The sequence below is a fragment of the Zosterops lateralis genome (assembly GCF_965231275.1).
Source record: "Zosterops lateralis genome assembly, chromosome: 13".
Lineage (NCBI taxonomy): Eukaryota > Metazoa > Chordata > Aves > Passeriformes > Zosteropidae > Zosterops > Zosterops lateralis.
The window spans coordinates 1,167,176-1,186,421 of record NC_139773.1 but is presented as its reverse complement, the minus strand read 5'-3'; the positions used below and the strand labels follow the sequence as shown (position 1 = coordinate 1,186,421).

Sequence of the window (19,246 nt, the reverse complement as noted above, 5' to 3'; positions counted from 1 at the left end):
CTAACTCAGCATTGCAGGGTTTGGTACATCCTGGCCATGTGGATTTCGGGTTCTGTAGTGTTCATAAAAACTAACAACATATCTTAACAGGCAAAGGAAGCTAATATTTCTTTCTTTTTGCAAACTGTAAAGTTATTAATTATTCATTATGGATTGAAGTGATGTAATTCAGATCTGAATCTTAGATCCCCCTAGTCTGGTTCAGCATTCCAGTTTAGTCCTCTCTTAACAAGGATTTGGCAGGCTTGGCAGTGTTAGGTTAACAGTTGGACTCGGATCTTAAAGGTCTTTTCTGCCTAAATGATTTTATGATTCAGCACATTATAAACAGTCAAACAGTTATAGTGTCTGTTCCCTTACTAGAAAAGATGATCCGCTGCAATTATTCAGAGCATCAATTTCAGGTCTGCTGTTTTCAACTGTCAGAGTTGGCTTCCTACCTTACCATGATAGTCAGTGAACCTCCCAGGAGAAGTAGAAAGCTCATGAAATAATTTCTCTGAAAATAGCAGTTGATTGGAAGGATCTCATTTTAATATGAGTAACAACAGTTCAGTTGTCCCAGAGCAGTGAGTTGGTCGTTTGTATTGTGTGTTTATTAGTTTTTATTCTCCATTATATTATTGCCATTTATTTATTCTGCATTTCAAAGGACTCTGGCACTTATGAAACATAATTGCCCTTGATAAAAGCCATCCAAAACACATGACAGGAAGTTTATCTTCCCTGGATTCACACAAATGTCTGAAACTAGAAATTCCAAGTTTATGTGTAACTTATCATTTGGAATCTTTTGAGTGAAGCCAGGTCTGGTTATCTCTGAATGTGACATTGCCAACAAAGGTACCCATGGCAAGCAAGGAATGGAAAGGCATTAGAGAAGATACAGTCAGGGGGAGGGGATGAGAGTTTTAATTGCAGGGTAGAAACTATTTCTGTCAAAATGTTATCCTACTCTTGATGGCAACACATTTGTCAACTAGGGTGAAAGTTGATTTAATTTCCTTGATTTCACTGTGTGAATCTGCTGGGGCAATCCTGACTGCCTGATGTAACTACCAAAGTACCTAAACTGTGTTATTTGTGTCTGGCAGTTTCTGGGTTCCATTCCGAAACAGAATTTTCAGCCTGTCTACTGCATTTCTCAATTGTTTTGTGGACTGTTATCCACCCTTAGTTTTAGTACATTTGAATAGAAAGTAAGAAACAATATTACAGTCAGCTGACTGCAGAAGAAATTATGGGACACTGGGTGTAATTGCTGAAACTGGACTTAGTCAAAGTGTCAAATTGAGGTTTGATTTTTGTTTGCAGTTCTTGTCAGTGATCTGCTGGATGTAGATGGCAGCACTGCTAACACTGAAGCTGATTTCAATATGTATGCCAAGGTGAAATCAAGACTGGCTTGATTAATTAGATATATATTATGATGATTTGGTAATTTATTTTCTAATTAGTTCATCTTTTCATAAATATATCTAGGGGTTTTGAAATATTGGGGGGTGGGTCCGAGTCAAGGTTTTGGGGTCTTTTTGCCTTAAACTTCTTTGCAGAGTGCAAACAGGAGCAGCACATATGAAGTACTTTAATCTTCTCTTACTACTATGTTATTCCACAGGGCAGTCCAGAGCAGCCATGATCCCTCCAAAACAGCCGAGGCAGCCCAAGGGAGCTTTGGATGATGCCATTGCCTTTGGAGGACTGGAAGACCAGGAGACAGTGAACAACTTGCAGCCTACACCACCTCCACTGCCAAAGAAAACAATTTTGAGAGCTAACACAGAGCCAACACCCCGAGATCTCCAGAAGCAGGCTCTGGAGAACAACCTGTGCATCATGGCCAATCCCACTTATGACATTGACACCAACTGGGAAGCGAGCAGCGCCTGCTCCTCAGTCAGCCTGGAGCTCAAGGTCCTGGACAACGAGTCGGGAGATTCCTTGGACAGGCCGACAGAGAAACTGAGGGCAACCACCTCAGCAACCAACAGTGTTTCCAGCCTAACCACTATCAGTATTAAGGACCGGTGTTCCAACAGCATGGAGTCCCTGACGGGGAGGCGCCTCTCCCAGGCCAAGCAGGGCCGAGGCGTGCAGAAGCCGCAGAGACAAGCACTTTATCGAGGCATCGAGAACAGAGAGGAGGTGGTGGGGAAGATCCGGAGCCTGCACGCTGACTCGCTGAAGAAGCTGGCACTGAAATGTGAAGACCTGTTCATGGCGGGGCAGAAGGACCAGCTGCGCTTTGGGGTGGACAGCTGGTCCGATTTCCGGCTCACCAGCGACAAGCCGTGCTGCGAGGCCGGCGACGCCGTTTACTACCCCGCCTCCTACGCCAAGGATCCCCTCAACAACTACGCAGTCAAGGTAAGAGGGCCTGAGAAACCGTAACACAAGGAGTCAGTGCAAAATGTGACACCAGCCATACTCTGCACCACGTCCAGTAGTGATAGGGCCTACTGCTGGCAGATGGGTGAGAAGTAAGATTCCCAAGGTGCAGGCTCTTCCTTCTGTCCAGACCCATTTGTGGCATTGGTATCTGCTGTTTCATTGCATATGTTTTTATTGCAGCTCCAAAATGACTGAAAGAGAAATCAACACATCTTAGTTTTTACTACGGTCATAGCTTAATGACACTGTGAAGAAAAAGCTGTATTATTTTACTGTGTGTCGGCAGTTTTTTGGAAACTCTCAATGACAAAATTCTTTGATTCTCCTGCATGCAGAGGAAATTAAATCATTACTCCTAGTTAGGAAAGTTTTCCTAAAAAATGGAAAAGTTCTCCATTTTCAGAGCCATGTAATTTTAGATGTAAATTCTAGGGTAATAGACCTTTCTGTTCCCATACAAGGTCTTAGATTTTCACCAGTGCTCATTACCAGCCTTTCAAAAGCTCTGCCTAGCCATCAGTTTTTGCCTTATAAGTTCTTCAACTAACTCATTTAAAGAAATAAGATTTACTAGATTTACTGCTAATATATGAGCGCCTAGCTGGCAGCTATCTCACCAGATATTGTTATTTCATGGAATTTTTTTTATAGCTTGTTCTTTCTGAATGCTGTATCTCTGCATTTCTCAATGCTTATCTGGTAGGAAGATAGTGAGAAGGACAGATGAGACTCCTAGCACTGTCAGGCTTCCTGTGTGACCTTGAGTAAATCACTGAACTACTGACTCCTCCTTGTTGAAACTGAGATAAAACATTTATTGCCTGACACAGATGTGTGAGGCCTGAGCTGTTATTCCTTATATTTGACATTCTCACAAGGGTGGTGCTTTACAGAACAAAATGTTGTTACCACTCCCGCATGACTGTTTACAAGTAAGGGATAAAAAAATGAAAGGTAAGATTGGTGTAGCTAATATGTTTTTCTGAAACCTGAAAAGGTATCTTTTTAATGCAGATATCTGGGTCTAACCATTTATATTGCATTAAGGACTTCTTATTGGAAAAGATGTGAAATGAAATACAAATGTCTTGGAGCTGCCATGTCCAGTGGTACTGAGGGGCCAAGGAAGAATCAGACCTTGAGCATATCTGGCAATCAACTGTGGTTCAGAATCAGCATCTGGCATATTCATTGCTGGCTTGGAGGGTTTTGCTTTAATACAGTGATGCAAAAGAATTGTTTCTAGGGTCCAAAGTGTTATTTTTCTATATAGGCAGGTTTGAGTAATCACTAATGTGATATCTCTTTGCACATCACGGATGTGCCTTTAAAGTATTCCCTGAGAGGCAAGACCTGTGTCATTGTTCTGTTATCTCCTGTCCTCAGAAATACATTTTCCTTGTAGAAAGCCAGAGAGAAGAAAGAACAGCAGTGCAACATGGTCAAATAGGTGCTAAATTTTCTTTTTCATAACTCAGGTGTCTTAAAAATAGTTCTCTGACTAACAAGGTTTATTGCATTGTAATAGATGTGAGTGAAGTATCCACAAAATATCCTTGAGCTGGAGGTCACCAGGAACTGTTGTGCTGCTAGGATGAGAGGAAAAGTTCCTCTTGAAAATATCCCCTCTGGCACTTAATGTGATAGAGGAAGGAGTTAGCCCCAAGTCGATCTTTGACTTACAAGCCATAGGTCTAGGATCAGATTTGTCCAAAAGCTCATAACCACAGATTGCTGTTTCATTACACAGAGATTTGGGGAATTTAGCTTTAACAAATACGCTAGTTTTTACTACCAGGGGTGTTTTTTGTGTGAGCCAAATTACATAGTAATCTACCTTCAACAAATAACCTATGTCTTCCTGCCACTTTAAATCCCTCATCCTCAAAACAGGGTGGAAAAAGCAGTGAGATGAAAATTACTGGTGTGCCAATTGAATCCAAAACAGTCTTCCTGTTATTTTGGATCAAGTGTTAGAAATACACTTTGAAGGCGTATCCAGAGCCACATCTCTGGATGGTGTAAATTAATGTAGCTCTTTTGAATTTTGCATAACTACCCAAGCAACACTAGCTAACAATTCAGACAGTTCTTAAGTTTTATAATTTTAATATTAGATCTGAGAAACAATGTCATAATGACATTTTTTTAATTATTACTCTCTTTGTAGAAAATTAGAGATTCACCCTCAAACAGTGCTAATAGTCATGATACATAAAATTGGCATTTTCATACTCTGTCTCCAAAAGTAAAATTACAAAAGCATTGTTAAAAATTCAGCTTTGACCATTTATCTACTGCTGAATTAAATTTATAACAATTAATGATTTGTAGAGGTGAATGTACCAGTCCACTTCTACATTCTGGTGGTTTCACCAATAAAAGACGCTCTGATAAATTTGGTGGAGAACAAGCACAACTTTTTCTGTTGGGGTGGATATAAGAGGAAACATTCATAGGAGTGTGTTGTTTCACAGCACTTTATTATGTTTTTTACTTCAACTCTCACCTAATCTGCTAGTAAACACCCAGTACAAAAATAGCTGCAGGAAACCATGTGGAAATTATTTTGACTGAAACATCAGAAATAAAACCAGTACATAAGTCGTGATCAGAGAAGTACTTTTCCAAATGAAAAAATATAAGTTCCATTTCACAAAAGGTTTCCATAAAATTCCAGACCCTGAGTTGTTTTTCTTTCACCTAAGTGCAGTACCACCTTCTAAGCAGTTGGATCTGGGGCAATATGGATAAACACTCCCCTGAAACCACAGTCTTATCAGTAATTCCAAATATGTGGTGAAAAGGTTACACCAAAGTAAAAGCAGCCCAGAGCACCAGCTCTTTGGACACAGCAGATTGGATGAGTTCTGTTCTTAGTGTCTTGACACAAATTGAATAAGGCACTGATGTGGCAGGGACGTCTTTTATTAAAAAATAAATGAATAAATTAGATTACTCAGAAGGAATAATAGACAATATAACTACTGTGTCAGTGACATAAACTACTTCCACTTTCAGTATTAAACTCTCAAAACAGACACTGTCCAGTATCACAGGCTGACTAACAGAAGCCATGATTCAGAGTCCACACAGAAAAACAGCCATAAAACCCAGCTGGCTCTGGCCACGGGCACGTGTGGCAATGCTGGTCACATGGGGTAACAGGAATTGCAAAGGTGCAAACAGCTCAGAAGGAGCAGTTTGAATTTATTGCTTATCAGGGCAGCGGAAGTTCTCCTAGCAGTAAAACCTTGGGATTCCTGGTAAGGTTCTTGTCCCAGATACAAAACAGGAATGCAGAAGTAAGCAGCAATGGGCTGAACTTGGCTGCCAGTTTCATATTGCAGCTGACAATTATTTCTAGTCATGTTTAGTTTGTCACAGTGTGCTAAGGTGGTTTTATTTGGTAATTCAGTTTCCTAGTGGAGCTTCCTATCAGAAGCACTGTTAAAGGTTGTCCCAGAACTTCTTCCTTCAGATCAAAACAAAGCAATGTACATTCAACTTCCAGCCCATCCCCAGTTCAGTCACAGCAGAATAGAATTCTGTGTTTTGGCACATCGTTAAAAAGTCAAAGCTCTATTCCAAGGCCAGATCAAGAAAATGAGGTCAATCAGAGATCAAACTGGCCTCCTTGGAAAACAAGGTTGTGCCAAGAACAAGCTATCAATTTGGGATTAGCAAGCTTTCATTCTACACTGAATTTCATTTGCAGTTGTCCCTCGGTGCAATACAACAAAGTGGCACAGATGGTACAGTCTTTGTGATCTTCTGTGTTTCTCATTTTCAGCGCTTGTAAATTCCTTTCCCACAATATTCATCGTGCTTTAAGTTCACTGACGCCGTGTAAAATGCATAGGACAGAGTGGAAATGAGATTCCCTGCTGGGAAAGCTGATGGCACAGTAGGCTACAGGACTCATAAAGGAAAAAGAGAAGCTAATGCACAACATTTTGTAGAACCTCTGAAACGTTCAAATCCTGCTTCTTGGGCTGGGAGCACTGAGGAAAATTGAAATGGCAGGATATGAAGAAACCTGTCCTGTCCCCATAAATGTGACAGACATTTAGTTCATGTGGATGCATTAAAGAAAAGATACATGATGACAGTGCATTCCAGTGAAAAGGAAGATGGATACTTTGCATTCCTTCCTACTTATACTTTCCTTTTTTTCTCATTTCTTGCATCATATGGAAGGATTTTTCACCAACATTGCTTCATCTTTTGAACAACCAGCTCTTTATCAGCTCATGAAATAAGGCTGGCCAAGCCCTTATCAACACCTTCCTTTCAGCTCTTATCACATACCATATCTTCATAGCTCAGCTGGATGTATTTCATTAAAGCAAATGGTAAATGACTGCTTGGTCCTACTTTCTGTGTTAGTGTTCTAGTCAAAGTATTTTCACCCTTTCTTCCTGTGCCAAAAAATAGGTATTCAGCATACTCTATATGTAAAAGGCAACAGGATTTCCATCTTTTTGAGTAGATGGCTGGAACAGACAAAAGCTTTAAAAATGCAAAGGAAACTAGACTGTATATTTTTTCCCAGTTTTGACACAGAATTAACCACCACAAGCAGAAAAGCAGTTCTGTGTGCACTCCTTTAGCAATTCCTCACCAGCAGTTGAAAATACTTGCTAGGGAGGCAAATAAATTGCACAATTTGTCAATTTGTTCCCTAATTTTTTTCAAATGTAAAAAGTGACTTTAGTCACATAACTTAGACTCCAGCTCAAACCATTTTGAAAGTTTTAAATCTTCATTTGATGGTCATTCAGATGGTAGTTTTAGGTGATAGTGCAGTTATTCCAGCACAAAATGCTTAGGTGAGAATAATTATCCACTGATGATATTAATCACCAGTATTCACTACTCTATTGCAAAATGGTAGTATAAAATAGACTTCTGAGCAGAACCTTCAATGTAAAAGAATCTGAACAGTGCAATGTAAAACCCCAGCACTTCCTGAAGAATTGCTTACAGGACACTTACAGGAACCTCAGATTACTGCAGGTCTGTCTTCTGGAAACTGCTTTATGAATTCAGACAGGTGTCTGATTTGTTATCACACTCTGAGTTTGGGTGCTGCCTCAAGACAGCCCAGCTTTCCCTTCCTCCTGACAATTGCAGAGTGCCCAGTGGACAAATTTTAGTGTTTGTGTAGTCAGCAATTTAAGCAGCCTGTAATAACCCAGCTGCCTCTTCCCCTTCTCATTTCACGGTGTTCGTAAACAAAAAGCAAGAAGCAGAAAATACATCTCGAATCAGATCTCAGTTCTCTTGTCTTTGTAGATACTGAATGCAGGTTTGTGTACCCATCTACTTCTCTGTATTAAACAAGAGAACTGCAAGTGTCCAAAAGCTATTCGTGGCCAATCACTACTGGCCATTTGTGGGATTAGAGATTTTTTTCCCCATATTGGTTAGATTCCTTAACAGCACAATAAGGAGGGAAAATCTCTTTTAATGAATACAGTCATTTTAGTATTGGTTTTAATCATGATACTATTTAGTATTTCATGTCTGGCTTGATAATTTAAATTCTGTTTTAATGATACAGAGAGAAGTCTGAAGCAAGACCTGATATTTAAGAACTGATTTGGGGGAAAGTTTGGCCCTGCTGTGGCTTCACACTTGAGAGTGGACACTGCTCTGAATGTTTTCAAGAACACATAGAGTTAGTAATGCAACTTATTCTTCCTACAAAGTGTTTGAGGATCATTGTACACAAAGCTCTGTTCTGCTGAATGCTGGAGAGGTCTCAGCTGGAATACTGAATTCATTATAGGATACACTCTTCAGAAAGATGTAATACATGGGGAGAATCCAGAAAAGAGCAACACAAATCAGAGCATCAGAAATAAAGATAGGACAAGTAAGGGCTGAGTATTTTCAAAAGTAAAAAAAAGATGGAAAAAGTTACATTTTCCACAGTTATAAAGGTATCATGTTCAAGGATGGGAATCCAGAATCATGTTTTTAGCTAATCAGCAAGGAGAAGGTCTGTCATTTTAATTTGAAGTAAAATTGGCTTAGGATTGAATAGTGGGAAGAAAGATAAAGAAGACAGAGAAGCAGAACTGTTTTGCAGTGGGTTTAGTAGCCTGGAGAGGCATTTCTCAGGGATGACCAAACAGATGAGACTGGCCTTGCAGGCTACTGGCTCAGGAAAAATGTCCTCTGCACCCACAGCTGGATGCCTTTGGATGCAGATGTGCATGGCCAGTCATTTCTAAATTAGAAGAAAGCATTATCACATCTGTAGAGCATGGATGAAGGTGTGCTTCTGTACTCTCACAGTTCTGGGATTGGCCGTGCTTTCTAAAATGAGGGAATCAAAGCTGATTTTGAGAGGTACAGATCCTATCTCCAATTTTAACTGAAATAGTAGTAAATTTGAGAATTTTCTCTGAAGTAAGTAGGGAAAAGAGGTTGCCTAGGGCTAAAATTGGAAACTAGGAAAAGTCTTGATTATTTTGCTTTTCTTTTTCTGTTGACAAGGAGAAATTCTTTTCATAAACTTTTTAAAAAGCCTTATATTTACCAAACTAAGAAGTGTACATTGTTTTCAGAGCACATACTTCGTGGAGTATATATTCCTTGCAGAATATCAGTTTTAGCTGACTGGTGGTACTAGAAATCCTCCATGGATGAAGAAATAGAGTGCAGTAGCTAAGGCCAAGTGTGGTTCTCAGCATTTTTTGTCAGGAAGTAAACTTGACTTTAAAATTAAAATCTTTCAGAATGAGTTGGCTTTTGGTTATTTTTCAATTAGGTCATTTAAGTATTTTTAAAAACTAAAGGCTGAATTACAACATGCTGAACCTTTTCTGCAGTTGGAATTGAGTATTCCCATGGCTGGCTGTGCAAGAAAAAGGCCACAGACTTGATTGGAGGGCATAGAAGATGAAACAGTTTTGTTTTCCTTAAATCTCTTCTCCCAGTCAGATCTGATATGCACCATTTGTGTACATTCAACACATATATATGGGTCTGTCTGTGTAGTTTTTCTAGTTCTGTCTTCTGTGCAGTATTAAGTATTTAATCAATCTGGGGACTTCAGTCTCAAAGAAAATCAGCTGGCATTTTCTTTTCCTATGTAATTCAAAGGTTATTGCTATATTTTTGATTCTATAACCCTTGAGAGAAGGGAACGGGGCACAGGTGCCACTGAGAACTCACTTCACCTCTGACAAATACATTTGAATTTAAATGAGCAAAAGCCACTGTATAAACAGGGTAAAGATCAACATCTCCTCTTGTAAATAAAATTGACTATAAAATGCATTTTTCAAATCAGTTTTGTGTGTCTATGGCAGTTATAAACAGGCAGTTTTAGTGTATATAATGAGTAGGGAAATGTAAGTGCTTGTGAAGTATGGAAATATGCACAGTCTCAAAGACAAGAGGACAATCAATGTTGGTACAACTTTTGTTTGAGTTCCTATGTTTATCTGACAATGCAGTTTTCTGGTCAAGTACCATAAAAGATTAAATCTCGCATTTCTATTTCTTAACCACATAAGCATGTAAAATATGAAATATTAATGTATGCATTACTGAAAGGTAGGTTTATAACTTACCTGCAGAAGTTCTGAGAAGGGGAAAATGAGAAACAGGAAGAAAAGTCACCTAATGCTTACATTTGGGGCTAGGATGAGATCTGAGTTTCTTGGTGGTGGTGGTGGTGACTGTGTATAACAAATGCTGACTTGTACTAACTTTAGTTAGTCTTTCCTTGGTTTCCTTGGTTTCAGAGATGAACTAAAGGAAGCTATAATTTCATCTGGAGAGAGATGACTTCCTCTTTTTTCTTCTCTGAGCTTTGCACTTAAAACCTGTTGGTGCATTATAACAAGTGAATATTTAGACTCAAACCATGTAAAAAATTAAAACATACACTTAACCTTACATGCTTTGAATGATCTCTCTGAATTTAGTAGAACTAAGGTTAATATGCAAAGGTCAACACAGCTGAGTCTTAGTAATTTTAATCAGTAAATGCCTTAGAAACAGAGGCCCTAATAGGGCTTTTCCAGTGACTTTTCAGGGGTTAGAGCTGCCAGTTGTTACAGCAGTGCAAACAATTAGTAAGGATAATTGCTATGTTGATAATGTATATATCAATAAAATACTTCTGGATATAAATATACCTATATATGGCAAAAAACCAAACCATATGCTTTGGATCTTGATAGTTGATTGAAAGCAATTAAGGCACCACGTTCTAATGATTGTCCATTCATCACCTGAGCCGAGTCTGCCTGGCAGCAGGCTGTGCCATGCACACATACACCCCTCACAGCAGACACGCTGCTGGAGCTCATGGATTTCAGCTCCAGTGGGCAAGGAGCAAACATCAGTCGCCCAGCTGACAGGGGTTGACTTGTTATGCCATGATAAGTCAGCCATGTACAAGTGTTTGATCAAATACTTCATGCATATTTCTTTGTATCCCGTACTGCTGTTGATTATTTTTATCTTGTTCAAGCTTCACACAAAGCTTGCAATAAAATGATACTGATAAACTAGTAACTGTAAAAAAGCTTTGCCGTGTATTTACCATGTATCAGCTGCTGTTCTGATTAAAAACCAGAATTATATTTTCCATTGGATCATCTGTGCAGAGGGAGAGATGCCTGCATGTATTGCTCTGCAGTTGCTTACTAGCCAATGAAAATTGTTTGGGTGCCTTAAGACAGTCTGCCAATGTCAGTTCATTAAAAAAATGTTCATTGTGCATGTTTAAGCCTAGATAGGAGATCCCATCAACAAAGTACATATTAAAAAAAAAGTTACAGAATTAGAAATTAAAGAATTATGTCTCTTCTGTTTATTTCTCCCTCAGATTTGTAAGAGCAAGGCGAAGGAATCCCAGCAGTATTATCACAGCCTGTCTATCCGGCAGAGCCTGGCAATCAACTTTAACATCCAGCAGGACTGTGGCCATTTCCTTGCCGAAGTGCCAGTTCGTCTCCTTCCGTGGGAGGATGACGACGCACCAGATGTTGAAGAAGAAGAGCGGGAAGAAGAGGAGAAAAATGCTGAGCAGAAGAACAGAGACACTGCTTCCACTCCAGAGGCCTCCCACAAAGACAGCCCCAGCAGCCAGGGCACCATCAGCAAGCCCCGCAGCCGCGTGGTGGTGATCACACGGGAGGTGCCGCACCTGACAGTAGCTGACTTTGTGCGGGACTCGGCACCGCGGCACAGCAAGAGCCCCGACCTGTACGAGAGACAGGTGTGTCTGCTGCTCCTGCAGCTGTGCCTGGGCCTCGAGCACCTGAAGCCCTACCACATCACACACTGTGACCTGCGCTTGGAGAACCTGCTGCTGGTTCACTCCAGACCGGGAGGCGGCCCCCTGAGCCCCGAGGCTACGGAACCCAGTCCCAGCACTGCCTGCCCGGCCAGATTAATTGTGAGCAACTTCTCCCAGGCCAAGCAGAAGAGTCATATGGTGGATCCTGAGGTCCTACGGGATCAGTCCCGCCTGGCTCCAGAAATCATCACTGCAACACAGTACAAGAAGTGTGATGAGTTCCAGACTGGCATCCTCATCTATGAAATGCTGCACTTACCCAATCCCTTTGATGAGAATCCAGAGCTGAAAGAGAAGGAGTACACTTGTGCTGATCTCCCCAAGATTCCTTGCCGTTCCCTCTACTCTCAAGGGCTTCAACAGCTTGCCAGTTGCCTGCTGAATCCCAACCCTTCAGAGAGGATCTTGATATCAGAAGCCAAAGGAATCCTTCAGTGTTTGCTTTGGGGTCCACGTGAGGATTTGTTCCATGCTCTCAGTACATCTTCCAGCCCCTCACGGAGAGAAGCTATACTTCAGAACTGGCTCGATATAAAAAGGACGCTGCTGATGATCAAGTTTGCAGAGAAGTCCTTGGAGAGGGACTGTGGAATTATTCTGGAAGACTGGCTTTGTTGTCAATATCTGGCTTTTGCCACTACAGACTCACTTCAGCGCATTGTGAGACTCATGAAGCAGCACTAGTTGTAGAGCCTGTTGCTTTTCATGAAAGCATCCCCACCTCTGTCCCAGCCCTCACTCCAGCTTGCACTAGGGCTCACACTTTGTACAATTGTTACAAAACAGCCTAGACATCAAAGCCAGCAACTCTAAGCAAATAGGTTCTAATTGGAGAAATTGCATCCTGTACCAAGTATGACAGAAACTTTACTTTTTTGCCAGGCTTTCTAGGGATTGATCACATACACGACTGCATTTGGATCAGATAGTATGTAACTCAATTCATATCTGGCTGAAAAGGAGAACAAGCTTTGATACCACTATTTCTACCACTGTAGTAAACAAACTACCCTGCCCTCTTCTTCTGGGTAGTTTCTGTCATTTCCTACATACCATTGATTAGTGAATAGCAGTGACCATAAGAAGAGACAGATTAGTGGTGAATGGGAGATGAATTATCCACCATGCCACAAAACACTCATTTGCTTTCACTCCACATACCACACATTTCCTCTCAGCTTAGTCAGTCCCCCACAAGCAGGCTGTGCTTCTCTTTCCTTTGCTCTCAGAACAGATCCTGTTCTTTCTCTTACACTTTACACCATCAGTACTTTTGTCCCAAGATGTGGTTTTCCTGCTGACCACAGCAAGTGTCAGTGAGCAGTAACCATCTGTGTTCAGTCCTCTTCCCTCCTCCTCTGCCTCACTGCCCACCCATACCCTTTCTAACCATGGATCTGCAATTTCATCAATTCTGCCTTAATCAGACCCTTAGCTTGAGACCTGCATCTGCGTTAAAAAGCAGAATATGCATACTTTGTCTATGCTGTTTCCTAGGCAACTTTCACCTTTCAACTGTTGATGTATTGTAGCCATAACCACATTTATACAACAATACAACACATGGTGGGCCATTGAAATTCCCCTTCCATCACAGAAAGCACTAAAGCCTGACTTGAAATGGATAGGACGTACATAGCCTTCTCTGACAATCAGTGCTATGAATCAGGGATGAAAATAAAAGCCACCTCTTCTGTTTTGTTTTGGTCTGCTCTTGTCACTTATGCCATACTGCAAAGTGAGACTGAAATTGGCTCTGCAGGTTTGTTGGCAGGAGATAGAAATGTTTAGAGGTTGCCTGTGTGTAGCTAACAGGCAACATGGAGACACTTTTACTGCAGACACAGTTTTCTGAAGGGTAAAAACAAGGGGGCAAAAACACTGTTGTTTAATTATTGAGGGAGCTGTTTAGTTTGGCAGCCATGACCAACAGCATTGTGAACCACATTTCCTGCAGCTTTGCTTGGCTGCCCATCTCTTGTCTGTTGTAACCAGTGTTTTCTAATATTACTATAGACAACACCCTAAAAATGGAATGTTGTCAGAAGAGCTCAAAGAGCCTCACAGACAGAGTTTTGGACTAGAGCAGGAATTAGTGAGGATTGAAGAGTCAGAATTTTTAAAACCTCAACTTGAAGGAGCTTTTTCACTTTTAGAGGCCACTGCTGACTTCCTTCTGTGCCCTAACAGCCATTTCTCATGGAACCTCTGTAGAGACAATATCTTTGCTCAGTATTGCTAGGCTAGGAGTTGTTTCCTGAGTTGCTCTGAAGAACGGATCTGGATGCAGGGGGAAAAGCAATCTCAAACATTCTGACCCGGGTGATAGAAAGCAGACAGCTCTAGTTATGAGCCTGTGCTTCTCTCCTATGGATCTATGTGCAATTCTTGTATTATTTTTTAAAGCTGTACATTACAGTGTTCACTTTACACACCAGCCTTTACCCAATGCTAGATCTGCAGCCCCTTCCTTTACTTTCCTGGCACATAAATGCAGAGATAACCATGTGTTCTTTTTATGGATTGCTGTTCCATTTTAATTGTTAAAACTGTGAGGAGTCAATTCACTTCAGCCTTGAAACAAATAGCCACTTTATACAGCATATGCATTCTTGGACCAGATGCGTGGAAACTGAACAAACAGTCCTGCAGGCTTAAAGTCAGCAAAGTAGCTCTGGATCCACGCCATACATCGAGGGGTTGACATGTCTGTATTATTCTTCTCTGGCATCTCTCAGAGCTCAGCTGAATAGCGTGTGGAAGCCTACATCGATTGTGCCATAGTATAGACTCTCTTTGTGACCTTTCTAGAGATTTTTTTGAAATTTATGATGATGATGATTTTGTTTGATTCACCTGTATCAGTGAAGGATCAGGCAAGGATAAGGATAATATATTTTAATGTGATATGTATGTTTTTCTTTCTCTTTTTGGCAAAAAGGTTAGGATGGCGGCATTGATGCAGAAAAACCGGACAGTGCATTAAAGCCCAAGTGCAATGTATGTAGTTGAAGTACTTCCTCTACATCAGGAAAGAAAGTTTCTACACTACTGCTGAGCAGCTCATAGAAGAACCTTTACAAAGAATCTCCTGTTCAGCACAGCCCTGCTTTATCTGGACACAGGAGGGCAATGCTCCCATAGTTCACATATACCAAGCATGACAAGTCACTCGTGTACTACCCACCAGCTATTAGTGACCGTGTGCTGAGCTGCCAGTGGGCTTCTTGTTCTCTGTGGTCTGGTTTTGTGTTCCATAGTGTGTGTGTGTGCACCTGACTTCTCAGCTAGCTCAGATAGGCATAGGAGTAACTCTTGGACCACCTGGCATTGCAGTGGGGTGATCCCTTGAAGCTTCTGGGTGTTCCCATGTTTAGGGACGTGTTCCCACTGTCACTTGGATGTCAAGACGCACATGCAAAGTTGGATTTTGAATGTTGTACAACCGTACGTATTAATGCAGCTGGTCCAACGCCTTTGTATCTCTAGCTATCTAATTTCAGTTTGTATCTTTTGTGATGAACAATACTCATTTTAGCTCTGCAGTATAATCAAGCATGGATAGATGTTCACTACCAACCTCTCTCTTGTGCAGCACTGGGTAAACTTTAGCAATTTGTAATGTTGTGTGGTTTTTTTCTTTAAAAAAGAAAGAATGGTCAATGTAATCAAACCTGATCTGGGCCCTGAGCTCTTCCTTGAGGAGCTCAACGCTGACTTTGCAGATCTGCCCATAACTGATGCAACTGTGTTTGTGGTGGTTTCTCCATCCTGGCACCAGATTGTGCCACGTAAATACACAAGAATGTATGCATTAAACTGATTGTAAACAAGTCCTAAGAATGCTACAGCATAATTGCTAAGCAAAAGGAAAAAAACCCGCTCTGTTTGTAACAGGATCCTGTGTATGGCAGGAACAAAACCCCTGGCTGTGCATGTTAGAACGTACTTGAATATGTGCACAGATCTTGAATTTCTTTTTAGCAATGTCGCACTTTCAGTTGAGCTCAAGAAATAGGAAGAGCTGCAAATCTAAGATAACAGTATTGACTGTAAATATATATTTTTCTATTAATAAAAGCTGTCATTCAAATATTTTTAACATGAGCTCTAAAGATTTTTCCAGTGGAAACTAATTTCTGGAAAAATCAAATGCTCATTTGAAGAATTACGATGAGTGGTTTCTGATCCTTTTAGAGCCATTAAAACCCTCTCTAGTATTACAGAGAGAGCACAGTGATTGGATTCACAATGTTTAGTGCCTTGTCAAAAACCTGAAATGTAGCTGGTCACTTGGTGGAAATCTTATTCTTTTCATAACAGCCCTAGAAATAATATTGTCCATGTAAAGATGCAAAAGACTTTACAAAATTAAATGCTGTACTTTGTATCATACTGGGTTGATCTATTCCATAAGATTTGTGGGAATGGGTTCCTTTACCTTGCTTGTAGTACAGCATAATGAAAGTAGTAACAAAGTAACAAAACTGTGGGCTTTCAAATTTCTGACGCGCAGAGGGAGATGAACAGTGGATACCAAGTGAGTTTTTCCAGCCTGACCAGGAGGCACCAGGAGAAGCCTCTTGCTGTGACAATCTGCTGCAGACACTCCGCGCTGCCCAGGGAGGGATCGCCTCGGTCCGGGAGCAGCGCCAGGGGGAAATGTGCTGCTCCTGCTGTGGGTGGTGGGTGCTGCACACCACCCTTGGGCTGTAGGGAGAAATGCAAACCTCTCTTCAAACAGGAGTGCTAAAAGAACTGCTCCTGAGATGGTGTGGAAACTGGGTTAGTTTTGTATTTCTTAAATGGAAATTACTAATTATCTGTCAAACCTCAGATCTGATCCAGTCAAAATGAATAACCAGGTGAATATAAAGAGACTCTATTAGTAAAAGCTTGCCTACAAATTTTTAGGAATGAGGGAGTCCAGAATTTTCTTCTGGAGCCCCTGGAATGTCCAAATACAGAAGCATGGTGTCACTTCAGTATTCAGACCTATGAAATCAGTAACTCCAGCCAGGATACCATGTTGCTGCCCCACAGAGAAGAGTGCAGGTAGCGTTTACAAAAATGTTCCACCTTAAATCTTTTATGCTCCACACATCCCACCCACAAGGTATGAATGGATTATCTTGACATGTTAACACAAGAGAATTCCTATGTGTTTTAGAGAAAAATATGTTATTTAAATAAAATATGAGTGTTAGGGTTCAGCTACTTGCAGAATTTATTCAGCAGCTTCACACTGTAGGTCCTTAATTTTAACATATATTTGCTGCTGAAATAAAATTGATCTGTTTCTGAATTCCTGTGCTGAGATTCCCATCTGAATTATTTTTGTTTGTTTGTTTATAATAACAAATCCATATGTAAATATAAATTAAATAATCCTGGTTTTATTTAAATCAATTTTAAGTTTTCTGAGGGATACAATAGAAACTGAGTCAGACCTTTTAATGCACTTTCTTTCCCCCCCCTTTTTCCAAATTGCCTTTCTCAGTACAAACAGTACTTAACTGCATGACTAGACCATCAGTTTTACTCTGCTTTTGCAGAGGTGGTGTTGGTTCTGTTAAAACTCCTGTAAGACCTAGAGCACAATCAAAGCCCTTCAGCCAGCGCAGAGGGAGATGTGATTGTGATTTAGTTATGCAGTAAGATAACATCAAAGAAGTACAAAATAGAATTTTAAATACCTCTATAAAAATACACCTGTGGAAATATTCTGTAAACAATCATGTGGATTACAAAGACTTCAAGAGAAGAATACACAAAAAATACTTTTCAAAACACTGGGGAGAAATTTCTTAAGGGCACCCTCAACTCCAGAAGAAGGAGCAAGTCTTTTTCCCTGCTGTGTTGCAGAGAATTTCTGGTGGACATTTGTATGGATTTTCTTACTCACTTGGATGCAGTATTAGAAGGATGGTGATTTTGAGTAGGTGTAGAATGTAATTTAAATAATTTCCTGTAAGTCTCCTTGCATTGGTGCTCCACTCAGCATTTACCTGGAAACCACAGAATGCTTTCAGATCAAGCAGTTGCCAATGAGAAATGAAATACTCAACTTACCTGTACATAAGCATTTTATCACTCTACAGAATTTGAGAATTTGGTTTGTACTTCAGACTATAAAGATTTTTTTCCATAAATTTAAGGGGAAGATTTCAGGGATTTAGAAGAGGTTGGACTTTTTTTTTATATGGAAGAAATATTTGTTCATAAATATATATATATACATACATATATATATGAGTGCATGTGGGCATGTTTTAATATATATGTATGTATATGAATTTTATATCCCAAAAGTATTCTTTGCCCCTTTTTGCTTGAATATATATATATATTATATATTGTATATATAATATATATTTTAAGAGTGTGTAAATTTTAATATAGTCATTTCATAAATAACACCTCTTCAAAAATGACTCAAAACTTCTGTTTCCTTGTTCTTTGGATTGTTGGTATTAGAAGGTTTTGCAGTTGAAATCCTTGGGTTTTTTCTTTTGAAACTTAATTATGCTGAGCATTTAAGAATTTGTTCTTGTTTTTAATAAAAGAGGGAAATTTATTTTTAAATTAGGGACTCCAAAATCAGTGGACTTTCATAAATGGGATTTCTTTAAATGCCTTGAATAAGGGAATTTTTTTTATTTCTATTTTCAGTTCCATTGTTGTGGGTAATTTGTATTTGGAATTCCTGGTTGCATTGCTTTATCTGGTGCTTCATATTGATATTTACACATTTTTATATAAATAAGTATATAAACTTCAAGCCTTCCTTTGTGATCAGGGGCAGTTACACTCTGGTTTGCTGTGGTACTTTGCTGTGTACTCTGTGGCATTCATGTTACTGTGTAAATAAACTAGTTTTACTACACTCAAAATCAAACTTGCGGTTGGCTAATTTTTCTCCCTTCCTAGGTAATTAGACAAAACCGTGTATTTCTGAGGCAAATGCGCATGGGCAGTGCAGCGCAGGGTTTTACTCCAAGAGCAGCTGGGTTTGCAGCAGCAGTGGCAGGTGCACACCTGGGTGAGGCCCCACATCCCAACTCCAGCCAGTGCTCTGGACACTGCCCCACCTCCCACCTCTGGCATTTGTCCCAGAAGCCTCACCACAGTTGGCACTATTCAACTCCATCTGGACAAGTGGCAGCAACAGCCCAAAAATAAACTGGCCACCAGTGGCTGCTGTTGATTGAACCAATGTCTTGTAAGGCCTGCTTGGAGAGAAGTGACTTGGCACGTTAATGACAATGGCTACCCTGGGGACAACCTTTGCCATGTAAGGAGCTGAGCCAATGTTAGAAATTTCCCTAGAGTGGACTGGGTTTAAATGACCTCCTGTGAAGGAATAAAATTACTCTAAAGTCAATTTTTTACATGCAGTGATAAAGCAGGAGGATGCCTCCTAGGCAGTCATCTGCAATGGAATTCATTGTGTCTGATCTGTTACCTTGAAGCATCCGACCTGATGGAGGGTCTGTGGGAAACAGATGGGATAATGTGCATCTTCCA

At 40.3% G+C, this 19,246-nt stretch overlaps 1 protein-coding gene across 3 annotated transcripts in view; it reads left to right on the top strand.

Annotated features, from left to right (window-relative positions):
• The window catches only part of PEAK1 (pseudopodium enriched atypical kinase 1), a 99,098-nt gene extending 80,462 nt beyond the window's left edge, over positions 1–18,636 (top strand). For all 3 annotated transcript variants that reach the window (XM_083871330.1, XM_083871329.1, XM_083871331.1), the window contains 2 exons: positions 1,619–2,367; positions 11,246–18,636. In XM_083871330.1, the coding sequence (XP_083727456.1) occupies positions 1,619–2,367; positions 11,246–12,403 (1,907 nt within the window). In that variant the 3' untranslated portion in view covers positions 12,404–18,636. The remainder of the gene's footprint in view (positions 1–1,618; positions 2,368–11,245) is intronic.
• Positions 18,637–19,246: the final 610 nt, after the last annotated feature.